Genomic DNA, 14,650 nt, shown 5'->3' with positions numbered 1-14,650 from the left:
AAGAAGTGGTCTGTCCCCTTTGGTTACTGTATTTAAGGGATCCTGGTGTGTGTGAATATGTGTGTGGGTTTCAAGGAAGGCTCCTTTACATATTCCCCCATCCCTGGCACAAATAATTTGGGAAGGATAAAATGGGGAGGAAGGGGACCGCGTATGCCACCTTGAACTCCTTGAAGAAAAAGGTGGAATTGAAATGCAATAAATAAAATTTATAAAGGAAAAATAAACCTAGGTCTAGTTCTCAATGCAGAAGTATAACCACCTGTATCACTGGGATATACTATACTATAGATGGTGACTCAAATACCTGAACGTTCTCTCCCTCTTTGCTTTGGGCTATGAAACGAAAGATTGGCCTCTAGGGCTAATTCTTGAGTCTTCTCGGCTGGATCCTGGTTTTCTAAGGTGGAGAAAATCTTGAAGCAAACCTGATCAAACACAGGCTAGTGCCTTCTTCTGTGGCAGTGATGCTGATGAAAAAAGAGAGATTTCTCCCCTGATAACTGCTTCCACTCAGCTCTACCCGGGAATAATTTTTGGCAGAGTGAAAAGTCTCTTGTTTTTTGGAGCCTTGGGTTATAACTTTTGGAAGGCCACTGTGGCCTGTTTGTTCAACATTTGGCAGATAAAATCACTTGCACCCACTTCAACTTGAACTCCTGAAAAAATGCAGTTCAGCGGCAGGCTGTTCCTGCAATAACTTATTTGTCACAATTGCTCAGATGAGCTATGACCCTTACTCGCTTGACCCTTGCTCCTGGCAGCTTCTATAAATCTGCTTGTCTGCTTGCAAGAATGGGCTAATGCCTCTTTAAGAGCGAAGGGGTGGTCCCCCATTTGAAGGAAGTGGTGGCGAGTCCACTCCTGAAGAAGATATCCTGCGTTTTGGCAAGTGCTCTCAAATGTGTGGTGATAGTTCACCTCCGCACATCCCTGGCTGACTTCTGTGATGTAGACGCTTTCGGTCCATTTTGAGAACTAAAACTGCCTTGGTTGCTCTGCCTGAGGACTTTTTCTGGGAGAGAGACAAGGGGAGGCTACTCTTGTTTTGTTTTGAAGATAAACTTAAAAGGTTTACTTACATTTCAATGCAGGCAACAAATACATCAAAGTCATATGCAGGCAAAAATAGTTCTATGTTACAAAATTAGTTTCCAAAATGGAGTCTGGGTTCTGAGTTGAGCCCAGGCATGTACCTCTCCTCACATTGCTGGCTTGAAAGAAGAGAGCCAGTGTGACTCTGCTGATTTTGGTAAACCTCTTGTCTAGGGATGGGATTTATTGAACATCTCAATGTTGAGCTTATTTGCACAGATTTCCCTCCCTAATTCTGTGCCTTGCTCCTTAGTCTCAAAGTGAGAATCCAGGTTCCACCCTGCCGCCACTCTCCGGTTCTACTGAAAATGCAAAAAACCTAGCAAATTATATGCATTATTTCAGGAATAGGCAAACTCGGCCCTCCAGATGTTTTGGGACTACAACTCCCATCATCCCTGACCACTGGTCCTGTTAGCTAGGGATCATGGGAGTTTTAGTCCCAAAACATCTGAAGGGCCGAATTTGCCTATGCCTGCATTATTTTATGTTTATACTTTGCCCTGTGCATCCCAGGTTTCCTAAAGTAACCATCACATAAATAGATGTATTCATTGATAAATATATTAAAAAACATATGCATTATTTATAAATCTATGCTGTGGAAATATATTACAGCATGGGACTTGATTTCTTCTGCGTATTATTATTAGCTGGACTCATATGCATGAATGACTCAGACATCAGATACGAGCAAAGCTCAATCAGGTTGGAACCGCCACCAAATTCTGTGTATAAATCCATTTAAAACGAATCCCTCCTCCATGCCAGTGATTTAACTGTTGTTGCTGCTATTGATAACAGTGTCGTCTTGAATTTCCCTTTGAGATTAGATATAAGAGACCCTTCTCCAAGTTTCATCTTCTGGAGAAGTGGGAGCTGCCTTGGGAGTGGCGCCGTGAGAAATGCTCTCTGAAAGCAGTTAGGTCTGGTTCTGACACTGTATTCCTCACCCATATATACCTCTTTTTGCCCAGACATTTTAGATTGGGGTGGAAAGAAGGTAGATCTCTGGGTGATTTTAAGTGTGGTGTAGTGGTTAAGAGCGGTAGACTCGTAATCTGGTGAACCAGGTTCGCTTCCCCGCTCCTCCACTTGCAGCTGCTGGGTGACCTTGGGCTAGTCACACTTCTCTGAAGTCTCTCAGCCCCACTCACCTCACAGAGTGTTTGTTGTGGGGGAGAAAGGGAAAGGAGAATGTTAGCCGCTTTGAGACTCCTTCAGGTAGTGATAAAGCGGGATATCAAGTCCAAACTCCTCCTCCTCCTCCTCTTCTTCTTCTTCTTCTTCTTCTTCTTCTTCTTCAGGAATCAGCAATGATTTCTGGGGTGCTTACAGATAGTTGTTCTTTGGTAGGAGGAAATCATCCACAACAAACCCATTCCTACCCACAAATCGGTACTTATTGTGATAAGGAAAGTGCACTAGAAAAAGTGGGATAACGCTTCCTTGGCACATCTATTGTATAACCTCCCTGCAAACAAACCAGGATGAATGCTCAGTAATAGGTGATGTCATCTGACTTCCCCATAAGCTTTGTGCAAGCAGAGCAGGATGAATACTAGGTAGACAGGCCACCTGGTAGCAACCTGATACCCAATTGTTTAACAACTGAAGTAACAATATGACTCCTCTTGTCCTAAATTAAAGTCCTGAAATAAATAGTGCTGGCAGGGAAACCAGGAGTGGGGTTCTCTGTATGAGTGCCATTCCTTTCCGTTGATTGGAACAAACGCCTGGTTGTTTGCAACAGGCAATGGATGGGGAATCTAGCAAAAACTCCACCATCGCTGCAGGTGATCCCACAAGCCTGAAGTGTTCCCAGCTCTGTTTTAGATTATGATGTTTTGAGCTGGATGTATGGCTTCATCAGACCTTCCAAGTGTCCCTATTTTCCAAAGACTGTCCCAGATTTACAGAAGCCGTCCCGGTTTATGATCTGATCCCAGAATGTCCTGCTTTTCCTTAGGAAGTCCCTATTTTCACTGGAGAAATGTTGGAGGGTATGGAGTTATGTGACCGCCGAGCCGTTTGCAGGCAGCCTTGTATAAAGAAGGTTCTTTTAATGTTTAATATTATGTTTTTATATATGTTGCAAGCCGCCCAGCATGGCTTGGACAGCTCAGTCAGATGGGTGGGATATTATTATTCTTATTGAATAGGCTGTCCCTATTTTTCATCAGAGGAATGTTGGGAGGGTATGGTTTCATTCCTCTACACTTTGCTTATTTATTTATGAAGGATATTTACAGCAGAATAGAGCCAAAGTTTACGTTACTGATTAATCAAAGAGCCAAGGATTTTGTCAGCTGTCTCAAAGGCATGGATTGTTTAGGAACAACAAGTTCAATGATAATAAATTATTATTATTATTATTATTATAATGCCCAACCTTATGCTGCTTCCAACCTGCAGCAATAGTATTTATTTATGCACTTATATTTGCTTTATTTTGTTTAATAAAATAAAAATGGGTTATTAGCAGTAGGGGCCCATTAATAACAAGACACCTATCACCAAAGGCTGATAGAGTTTGGGGCAGTTTGCTACATAGTTCATAGTAGCATCTCATCAGTGCTATTTGTTGTATTCTTTGTTTATGTTATTTTAATGACAATATATTATTGCTATTAAAATATATGACCTATCCTTCACCCTAAGGTCTCAGTGTGGTTTGCAACAATAACCATTAATATTAAAACACAATATTAAAACGAATTTGAACAACTTGTAATTTTAAATTTCTTTGCATCCTTTTTGAATGGAGGGTGGTCAGCGCATTTTAAAAAATGAATAAATGGCTGGCTGATCCAGTGTTTCAGCTCCTGTTTGACCGCTCAATTGCAGAAGGAGCGTTGGGGAATTTCTTCCTCTCAGTATGACGGGATCTGTCCTCTTCTTCAAGCTACTTAACACCTGCAAGTTTGGGCTGCTTTGTCATCGCTATGCAGATGAGACCCAGCTCTACCTGTATTTTTCATCTAGCCCAGGTGAGGTAGTGGGTGTTCTGAACAGGTATCTTGGCTGAGTCATTCAGACGTACGGTTTCGCCACCTGCAGCCTTACGGATGCAGCCTCTTCCTAAAGTTTGGTTTTGAACTTCTGCAAAGCAAAAGGTTTGTGTATACTGCCATTTTGACTGCAGAAAGACCGGCACACAGAGAACGGAGATTGTCACGCGTGCTAATAGCAGTCTGGCCAGTGTACCTGAAGGAGCATCTCCACCCTCATTGTCCAGCCTGGACACTGAGGTCCAGCTCCAAGGGCCTTCTGGTGGTTCCCTCCCTGTGAGAAGTGAGGTTACAGGGAACCAGGCAGAGGGCCTTCTCGGTGGTGGCACCCACCCTGTGGAATGCCCTCCCAGCAAATGTCAAGGAAATAAACAACTATCTGACTTTTAGAAGACATCTGAAGGCAGCCCTGTATAGGGAAGTTTTGAATGACTGATGTTTGAATGTATTTTTACTCTTTTGTTGGAAGCCGCCCAGGGTGTCCTGGGAAGCCCAGCCAGATGGGTGGGGTATAAATTTATTATTATTATTATTATTATTATTATTATTATTATTATTATTGCAATAGTGATGCAGCAGCTTGTGAGTTGCATGGCGCAGGGACTGTTCATACAGTGAACACTTGCTTCCCCCCCTCCATTGATGATGATGATGATGATGATGATGATTTTGCGGTCTTGGTTGCTGTGATCTTGTCACTTGGCCATTTCTCTTTATCATTCGCCTTTCCCCTCTTAGAGCAGGGAGCTGGAAGGATATTTGTGATGCTGTTCCAAAACTGCCTGGAGAACACATTCCCCCCAGTCCTTTCCTGCTGGGGACTGACAGGAGTTCATTGGCTCTGGTCTGGACTTCTCCCTGACATGCTATTTATCTGTCTGCAGGGATTCCCAGCAGCCCTTATGGTTAATCACCCGGGCTAGGTTTGCATGGTCAGACAAACCATAGTTGGGGTCAACAAACCGTGGTTTGCCTTCTGTGCAAACTGGGTCAATTTCTTTGCTTCACGAGGCTCTCTCTGTTTAAACTGGTTGCGGGGTAAAGTTACAGTGGTACCTCGGGTTACATACTGTCAGGGGCTCAGGAGCAGAAGCACAGGGGAGAGAGGAAATGGAAAGCGAAGGGGAAGAATCTGAGGGGAGCGTAGGGGAGTATGACAGTGACCCGAGAGATTCCATGAGCTTCTCCAGCGAATCAGAAGATTCCCAGAAGGGGGCGCCGATGGTGAGGGCAAGGGGGGTCCCAGGGGGGACGCACCAGAAGCAGGGGGCCAGCGGGGACTCCCAAGGCAGCAGCGGGGGATCAGGACCAGCTCCCCCACCAGAGCGCAGTGGGGGGGAAGAGTCACATGTGTCAGGGCCAGCCTCTCCTCCAGCAGGGAGAGAAGAGGAGTCAGGGCTGACCACGCCCCCATCGGAAAGTAGGGAAATGGAGGGGAGGTCAGTTCCAGCTAGCCTCCCCGAAGGAGGGAGTAGTGACAGCAGTGTAACGGTCAGAAGGAAAGTGGGAGGCTGGGCGCGCGCGCCAAGTTCAAATGTACAGGCGCGCGGGACAGCAGGAAACCCGGATTGGGAGCCAGGTCCTAAAGCCCGATGGAGGGAGGGGGAAGAGTCAGGGGACTCAGCGTCAGAGGAGTCTAGGAAGGGAGAGACCCCGACGGGCAGGCGGACCCAGAGGAGGAAAGAACAAAGGAGGAGGTGGAGCAAGGCTAGAATCTTAAACTGGTGTCAGGGGGGAGGAGATTCAGATGGAGCTTCGGCGGTCTAGAGTTTGAGACGTAGTGCTGCACGCTGCGGCTGTGGAAGTGAAACTGAACTTCAATAAAGACTTTTATACTAAACAACGAAGCAGCGTTGGTCCTTGGTGAGCTGGGACCTCGGGCGGCACTGACACATACGCTTCAGGTTACAGACGCTTCAGGTTACAGACTCCGCTAACCCAGAAATATTACCTCGGGTTAAGAACTTTGCTTCAGGATGAGAACAGAAATTGTGCTCCGGCGGTGCGGCGGCAGCAGGAGGCCCCATTAGCTAAAGTGGTGCTTCAGGTTAAGAACAGTTTCAGGTTAAGAACGGACCTCTGGAACGAATTAAGTACTTAACCTGAGGTACCACTGTATTTGAAAAGTCACCGTATGGAAGAGAGAGTAGGGGCTACTGCGTTGTAGTTTATAGGAAGCAGATAAGCAGAGATGTAAAGGAAAGCAGAACTTGGGGTTAGCCTGCGTGCATAGCTAGACAGAAACTGAAAGTCCAGTTCACTGATTTAGTTTTGACCCGAGATCCAGTTATAGGAAGGACGATTTGCATGCAAATAAGGGCGCTTTCAGGTGGGTGAGTGTTGTGGGATGGTTGCTTCTCACGCAAGCACATAACATCACTTGCGTCCAAATGCCTGCCTGTGTTACTTTTCCTGTTTGGTGGGAATTATTGGCTGAAACATCTGGAGGGCACCAGGTTGACAAAGGCTGAATTCACGGAAGAGAATTCCATCAGGGTCTACTAGCGATGATGGCTCAGTAGAACCTCCATGTTGAGTGGAGTCTAGCCCCAAGTGCCAGTGTCACGGTCCGGGTTACAGGCAGTCGGAGTCCTGGCTTGGTATAGTGGTACCTCGGGTTAAGAACTTAATTCGTTCTGGAGGTCAGTTCTTAACCTGAAACTGTTCTTAACCTGAGGTACCACTTTAGCTAATGGGTCCTCCTGCTGCTGCCGCCATGCGATTTCTGTTCTCATCCTGAAGCAAAGTTCTTAACCCAAGGTACTATTTCTGAGTTAGCAGAGTCTGTAATCTGAAGCATCTATAACACAAGGTACCACTGTACGTCGGGACCGGGGTAGAGGTCTGGAAACAGGAATCAGCAGTCCAGGGGTCAGGAAGCCAAGAGTCCACGAATCAGGAAACCAGGAGTCAGGAAGCCAAGAGTCTGAGGGTCAGGAAACCAGGAGTCAGGAAGACAAAGCACAGCTAGGTGGGTAGCGTGTTGCTGTGGCAAAGACCCAGAGCAAATGCTAGTCTTATATACCCCTCCCGGCCCTTGACACCAGATGCTACGAGTCTTCTGTCAAGCCTCACCTGTGCGGCCGCGCTTTGCCCTTCCAGGCCAAACTCAGGAAGGCCCCAGTCCTGCGAGGCCCTACCGGTCACAGGGCCTGGCTCCTGCAGGCACTCCTGGCAGCCGGTTGCTGGGAATTGATGCCAATCGATGGTAATCACAAGTGGGGAGTGGGCTGCTGCGCTAAGCTCCTTTCAGTGGGCTTCCCATAATGGTCAGCTGGTTGAACACGGAGGGGAATAGGGTGCTAGACTAGGTGGGCTTTGACCAGTCCCTGAAAGTTCCCTGCACGGACCAATCCCTCTTTCCAGGGTCCTTTGGGAATTTCAGCTTTGCGAGGAGAATAGGGGTCCCAAAACGAGACTCAGCAGGTTCCCAGGATCCTTTGTGGGAAGCCATGATGGTTCAAAGCGGTACATGTTGTTTCCAACGTAAGGTGCAAATGTGGCCACAGTCATGCTGGTTTCTGCTGTGCCTGTTTTACTCACCTTGCATCACAGAAGATGTACCGGCTGTAATTATAGCTCTTCACATGCCCTAAGTGACACATGCAGGCACCGCTGTCTTAGCAGCAGCTTAACTCTGAGAAAGCGCCATTTAAATTGCAATAAGAGGAGGTTGGGCGCAGAGGCAAATTCCTTTTGCGTTTGGCAGATGGTCTGAATTCCTTCTGTGTGCATTACAGGAATGATCTACCTGCTCCTTCTCTGTGTCACAGTGATGCAAAACCACATCACCATACTGTGTGACGAGAAGGGGTTTAGTAATGGACGCATCACATGACAGGGCATTCCACTTCATCAGGTACAGGTGTGGGGATCTCATGGCTCCCCAGCTGTGGTTGGACTCCAGTTCCCATCAGCCCCAATGGCTAGGGATGATGGGAGTTGTAGTCGAGCAACAACTGGAGCAACATTGATTTATTTAGTCTGGTAGTTATATCCTACCCCCAAATTGTTGAGTTTTTTAAAAGGAAACTGCCCAAATTGTTGAGCTTCTTTAAGGAAAACCCAAAAGTTGTTGAGCCCCCAACACTATTACTATTACTATTACTATTATTATTATTATTATTATTATTATTAGTTCGACTCTCCAGCCACTACATCTCACTGGCTGGTTCTCCTCTCTTCTCCCTTATAGAGTCCAAGCTGGTTTCTTCTACCTGATCTTGGAGAGTAAATTGGAATGTTATCAGCACAGGTCAAAGAGTCACTCTTAAAAACAAAGCACAAATTGGGAGGGTGTCTCTTTCTTTGGCTGGCATATCTAGCACTCAGTCCCATTTAATTGTTCAAAACAATAGTTGCTTGACATGTGGAACCTGAGATTCAGTCATCGGTCGGGGTGAATGCAAGGAATAATCCATCAAGTATGGTATAAAACGGGTCAGCAAACTTTTCAGCAGGGGGCTGGTCCACTGTCCCTCAGACCTTTGGGGGGGCGGACTATATTTTTTGGGGGAAATGAATGAATTCCTATGCCCCACAAATAACCCAGAGATGCATTTTGAATAAAAGCACACATTCTACTCATGTAAAAACACCAGGCAGGCCCCACAAATAACCCAGAGATGCATTTTAAATAAAAGGACACATTCTACTCAATGTAGAAACACGCTGATTCCCGGACCGTCTGCAGGCCGGATTTAGAAGGCGATTGAGTCAGATCCAGCCCCCGGACCTTAGTTTGCCTACCCATGGTATAAAACAGGTCCGGAAGATTGGGCAGATGCGGCCCAATCGCCTTCTTAATCCAGTCCATGGACGGTCCGGGAATCAGCGTGTTTTTACATGAGTAGATTGTGTCCTTTTATTTAAAATGCATCTCTGGGTTATTTGTGGGACATAGGAATTTGTTAATTCCCCCCCCCCCAATATAGTCTGGCCCCCCACATGTTCTGAGGGACGGTGGACCAGTCCACGTCTGAAAAAGTTTGCTGACCTCTGGCATAAAAGCTCTGGGTGGGGAGTGAGGGAGACCTCCCATCCATCATCAGCCGAGATAGCTCAGTAGAGCATGAGATTCCCAACTCTGGTTCGAGGTTGGGCAAAAGTTTCCTGCGTTACAGGGGGTTGGACTAGATGACCATGTGGTGCCTTCCAGCTCTATGATTCTGTGATCTCTAAACGGCACCCTGGAATAGCCTTTTTGCTTTAGGCCAAATATGGTAGTCAACACCCCGGAATTGCTACCCCTGTACTAATATGATAGCCATGTTCAAATATATAAAAGGATGTCACATAGAGGAGGGAGAAAGGTTGTTTTCTGCTGCTCCAGAGAAGCGGACATGGAGCAATGGATCCAAACTGCAGGAAAGAAGATTCCACCTAAACATTAGGAAGAACTTCCTGACAGTAAGAGCTGTTCGACAGTGGAATTTGCTGCCAAGGAGTGTGGTGGAGTCTCCTTCTTTGGAGGTCTTTAAGCAAAGGCTTGACAACCATATGTCAGGAGTGCTCTGATGGTGTTTCCTGCTTGGCAGGGGGTTGGACTCGATGGCCCTTGTGGTCTCTTCCAACTCTATGATTCTATGATTCTAATAGTCCACTAGCTGTGGCTGCTGGTCATGAGGATAGCTCTGTAGTGATTCCAGATGTTCTGCCCCTGGATACTTGTCATGGGATTCCCATCAGTGCCTGGGCACCGTGAGATTCAGGATGCTGGGTGAGATGGGCCACCAGAATGCCTGCTTAGGTTCTTACGGGCACCTCAAAGACAGCTAAAGACCAGTAGCAACAGGGATTATGTGCATGTTGTTGTTGTTTAGTTGTTTAGTTGTGTCTGACTCTTCGTGACCCCCTGGACCAGAGCACGCCAGGCACTCCTGTCTTCCACTGCCTCCCGCAGTTTGGTCAAATCATGTTGGTATCTTCGAGAACACAGTCCAACCATCTCTGTTTTGCATTACTTTCTGGGGGAAAGCACGCCTTGGTTTTGGAACGCTTTGGTTTTGGAACGGACTTCCGGAACGGATTAAGTTTGAGAACCAAGGTACCACTGTATTTTGAACATTTGGTGTGAATGCCGTCTTAGTCACACTGAGGCATTGCAATAGGAAGGATAGCGGTTCTGGGCACCTTTGCATGGGCACCATGTTTGACAGTCTCCTTCAGGAGGTTATGGACTCTCCTTCCCTGGAGGTTTTTAAGCAGAGGTTGGATGGCCATCTGCCATGGATGCTTTGGCTGAGATTCCTGCATTGCAGGGGGTTGGACTTGATGACTCTCGAGGTCCCTTCCACCTCTGCAATTCCATGATTCTATTTGTTGTTGTTGTTGTTCAGTCGTTTAGTCGTGTCCAACTCTTTGTGACCCCATGGACCAGAGCACGCCAGGCACTCCTGTCTTCCACTGCCTCCCGCAGTTTGGTCAAACTCAATGCTGGTAGCTTCGAGAACACTGTCCAACCATCTCGTCCTCTGTCGTCCCCTTCTCCTTGTGCCCTCCATCTTTCCCAACATCAGGGTCTTTTCCAGGGAGTCTTCTCAGGGATTATGTGCATACAATGGTCCAAAAGAGTCTTGTGCACAATGAGAACATTGGAATCTGCCTTTTCCCAAGTGCCATTTAGCTCCTTGTTCTCTTCATCAACTGGCTGCGGCTCTGTAGGCTTTCAGACAGGGGGCGCTCCGACCCCTACCTGGAGATGCTGGGGATTGAACCCAGGACCTCCTGAGTGCAATGCAGGTGCTGTACCACTGAGCCATGGCCCTTCCCACTAATTATCCTACCTTTCTGGTGCCCCCTAGGTCTGCAAGATGACAAGGACCTCAAGTTTCTCCTGCGTGGAGGCCACCTGCTGAAGGTCAAGTCCAACTCCTGGAGGAGAGAGAGATTCTACAAACTCCAGGAAGACTGCAAGACCATCTGGCAGGAGTCCAAGAAGATGCTGAGGTCTCCTGAATCACAGCTCTGTAAGTCTGCGCCCATCTTTAATGCAGTATGTTCAGCCTATGAACAAAACGTAGTTAGGGGGTGGTTCCTGGGTGGGTGGAGATTCGGGTCCTAGGCAAGAGGAACTCAGGTAAGCCCCCTCCTCTGTCAGTAGATCCCTTTGGACCGCACTGTTACACCACCCCAAGCAGCAGTGTTTGGCAGTGAGTCCAGCTACCATTTTATTTTCCCACAGTGCCAGGCTGGCAACTGACTACGCCGTACACACACCAAAAAAGAGAGGACGAAATTGGGCACAGGTATGCCTCTAGTTTGCACTTGCTAGTTTAGATGTGCAGCTGCTGCCTTGCAGGATATCTTCGGTAGAAGAAAAGGCTAAAACGCAAACACTACACAAATCCAGAGTGGAGTCCCTAAGGCGGTTGGATGGTGCCTTGCATGTCTCCTTCTGGCAACTCCTGCAGCCAAGCTGGTGCCAAATGTATTGCTCTGCTTTCCTTTGAACCACATCAGCAAGTCCATAGGGGACTCTTGTTATCTGGGCAGCCCAGAACCTCCATACACACTGCCCAGACTTCTGCCCTAGGGAGGTCCCTTCGGTGCCACAAACACAGCGGTTTTGCTTCACCCCCAGAGGCGCACTCCATTGTCTCTCAAGACATACGGATGCCCACATATGGATAATATATCCTCTTTACTGTGCATTTAGGGACATGGGTGGCACTGTGGGTTAAACCACAGAGCCTAGGGCTTGCCGATCAGAAGGTCTGTGGTTCGAATCCCTATGATGGGGTGAGCTCCCGTTGCTTGGTCCCAGCTTCTGCCAACCTAGCAGTTCGAAAGCACGTCAAAGTGAAAGTAGATAAATAGGTACCACTCCGGCGGGAAGATAAACAGCATTTCTGTGTGCTGCTCTGGTTTGCCAGAAGCGGCTTAGTCATGCTGGCCACATGACCCGGAAGCTGTACGCCGGCTCCCTCGGCCAACAAAGCGAGATGAGCGCCGCAACCCCAGAGTTGGCCACAACTGGACCTAATGGTCCCTTTACCTTTACTTTACTGTGTATTTACTGTGTGATTTTTGCTCTTGACGGAGCAGTTATTTGTAATCCCTCTTTCAATACTGTTTTGGGGTGGTCACGCTGCTTCGTTTCCAACCAGTGCACATCCTATAGCTTCCTGCTGAATTCCTGCTGTTTTTGGGATGTGGGGGTTTGCTGTTTTTGTTGCACTGCAGTGCAAGAGTTGGGGTGCGGATGGCGCTGTGGTTTAAACCACTGAGCCTCTTGGGCTTGCTGATCAGAAGGTCGGCAGTTTGAATCCCCATGTGATTTCCCATTGCTTGGTCCCAGCTCCTGCCAACCTAGCAGTTCGAAAGCACACCAGTGCAAGTAGATAAATAGGTACTGCTCCGGCGGGAAGGTAAACAGCGTTTCCGTGAGCTCTGGTTTCCATCACGGTGTTCCGTTGTGCCAGAAGCGGTTTAGTCATGCTGGCTACCCAGAAAGCTGTCTGTGGACAAGCGCCAGCTCCCTCAGCCTGAAAGTGAGATGAGCGCCGCAACCCCACAGTCATCTTTGACTGAACTTAACCGCCCAGGGGTCCTTGACCTTTACCTTACCTAGCGCAAGAGTGCCCTGTTATGGCAATGATGCAGTAACATTTGGGAAGCATCGCGGAACAACTAATAAAGCAGGATAATGTGGGGACAGTCCAGTATAAACCCAAATCCATCATGAATGCATGAGTATTTCATCCATGACACGATGCCCAATACACCTGCAAAATGACACCTGTCTGGAGGACCCCCGAGCCCACGATGAACTGCCACACAGAAGTGCCCTGAATCTTAAGAAATATCAACAGAATCTTGGCTAACTTTCCAGTTAACACCCAGTTCCCTCTTCTCATTTAGTGCCCAGCCTTGAAGCGAAAACAAAGTCCTAGATAACATCTAGCTGCTAAAAGCAAATAAGGGTGTGTGTGTGTATGTGTGGGACTTTGGAAAGGAAACCAACCTCAATATCTCTTCTGTTGCAAGAAACAGGAATCCGACACATACAGTACATGAAAGGCTTTCTTGAGTCCGACCTAAACTGGATTTTCAAGTATTCTGTGGAGTTGCTTGTTATTGGAATTGTTTCTGTTTGTTTGCTGTTTCGAAGCCCCGGCCAAAATTAGGTGCACCAAGGCAGGGGAGGGCTTCCTGAGAAGCAAATTCCCACATAATGTTACAATGCAAATGCAGCTTTCTTAGTCTAAAAATAAATCATGATTCACAGTCAAAGTGTAAGGAGTCCAGCTCTCCTTTTCTTCAAAAGAAAGGTTTTCTTCCTCCCTCTTCAAAATAGTTCTATATTTCAAGTTGTTAGTTCCCACGGCTCTCAGGGAAAGATCACATAGGAAGCTGCCTTATATTGCATCATCAAACGAATGATCCATCTATCCCTGTATAGGGAAGTTTTTTTTTTTTAATGTTTAATGTTTTATTATGTTTTTATATATGCTGGAAGCCACCCAGAGTAGCTGGGGCAACCCAGTCAGATGGGCAAAGTGCACATAATAAAATTCTTCTTCTTCTTCTTCTTCTTCTTCTTCTTCTTCTCCTCCTCCTCCTCCTCCTCCTCCTCCTCCTCCTCCTCTCAGTGTTGTCTACATTGACTGCCAGCAGCTCTCCAAAGTTTCAGGCAGGGAATGATAATAAGGATTTATTCCATTCAGTTTTAAGGCTCATAATCTGTGCGCCAGTCTCATGATTGTGTATGCTGGAAAAGCATCTCAAATGTATTTGTTTAATATCTGCCGCTCTCTTTAACTTGATCCATCAAAGCTCTCAGAAGATACTGTATATCCAAAAGACTTTTTGATTACTTGGCATAAAAAACATGTTTGGAAACCTCAGTGAGTTTCACATGTGTGCAGCCTCAGCAAAACAGACGCATATGCTCCAACTACCAGGAACAATCTTTATTTGGCTGTCCTTGGTAAATTCTCTATTTTGCTCCCATGCTTGCCTTTTACATTTTATTCATAGAAGTGGGGCCTGCAGAAAAATGTCCCTAAAGGCCCTTTAAAGCCAGTGCTTCTGTTACGGGGTGCCAGCCAGCCATGCCCACCTCCACAACACTCCATTGCATTCCCCCTCCCTACTAAAGATGGATTTCATTTTGTTCAGAGTCCTCAACAGCATTTTGGTGCAAATTTTGGCTAATATATTCATCTTTGTATGCAATTTTGCCTAATGAACACATTTCTACAAAGCAATTTCCCCTAATGTAATGCTATATTGTATGTTATTTTCACTAATCTATGAATTATTAGGCACATTTCCCCCAAGTATACACATTACTTGGCTGGAAAGTGACATTGCAGTGTGAATTTTGATGGATGGCTGGGTTTCAGTCATCATACTGTTTTGCAAAGTGCAAATAAAATGAACTGAATCAAGTTCCTCCCCTATCCCTTTCCCCCACCCATTTCCCCATTTTTGCACTCTCCATATCTGCTTAATTGCCTCCACAGTTTCCTTGCTAACTTTCTTGATAGATTCCCAATTGACTTCCTTTTTTAAAAAATGAAAGTGAACAACCTGGGTCT

The 14,650-nt window shown here is 46.7% G+C and overlaps 1 protein-coding gene across 2 annotated transcripts in view; it reads left to right on the top strand.

Moving 5' to 3' along the window:
- PLCD1 (phospholipase C delta 1) overlaps positions 1–14,650 on the top strand; it is a 68,340-nt gene that overhangs the window by 24,033 nt on the left and 29,657 nt on the right. For both annotated transcript variants that reach the window (XM_053409860.1, XM_053409859.1), the window contains exon 2: positions 10,910–11,074. In XM_053409860.1, the coding sequence (XP_053265835.1) occupies positions 10,910–11,074 (165 nt within the window). The remainder of the gene's footprint in view (positions 1–10,909; positions 11,075–14,650) is intronic.

Source organism: Podarcis raffonei, chromosome 12 (assembly GCF_027172205.1).
Source record: "Podarcis raffonei isolate rPodRaf1 chromosome 12, rPodRaf1.pri, whole genome shotgun sequence".
In the NCBI taxonomy this organism is placed as follows: domain Eukaryota; kingdom Metazoa; phylum Chordata; class Lepidosauria; order Squamata; family Lacertidae; genus Podarcis; species Podarcis raffonei.
Note: the sequence above shows the minus strand (reverse complement) of the source record. Positions and strands in the feature narration are given on the sequence as shown.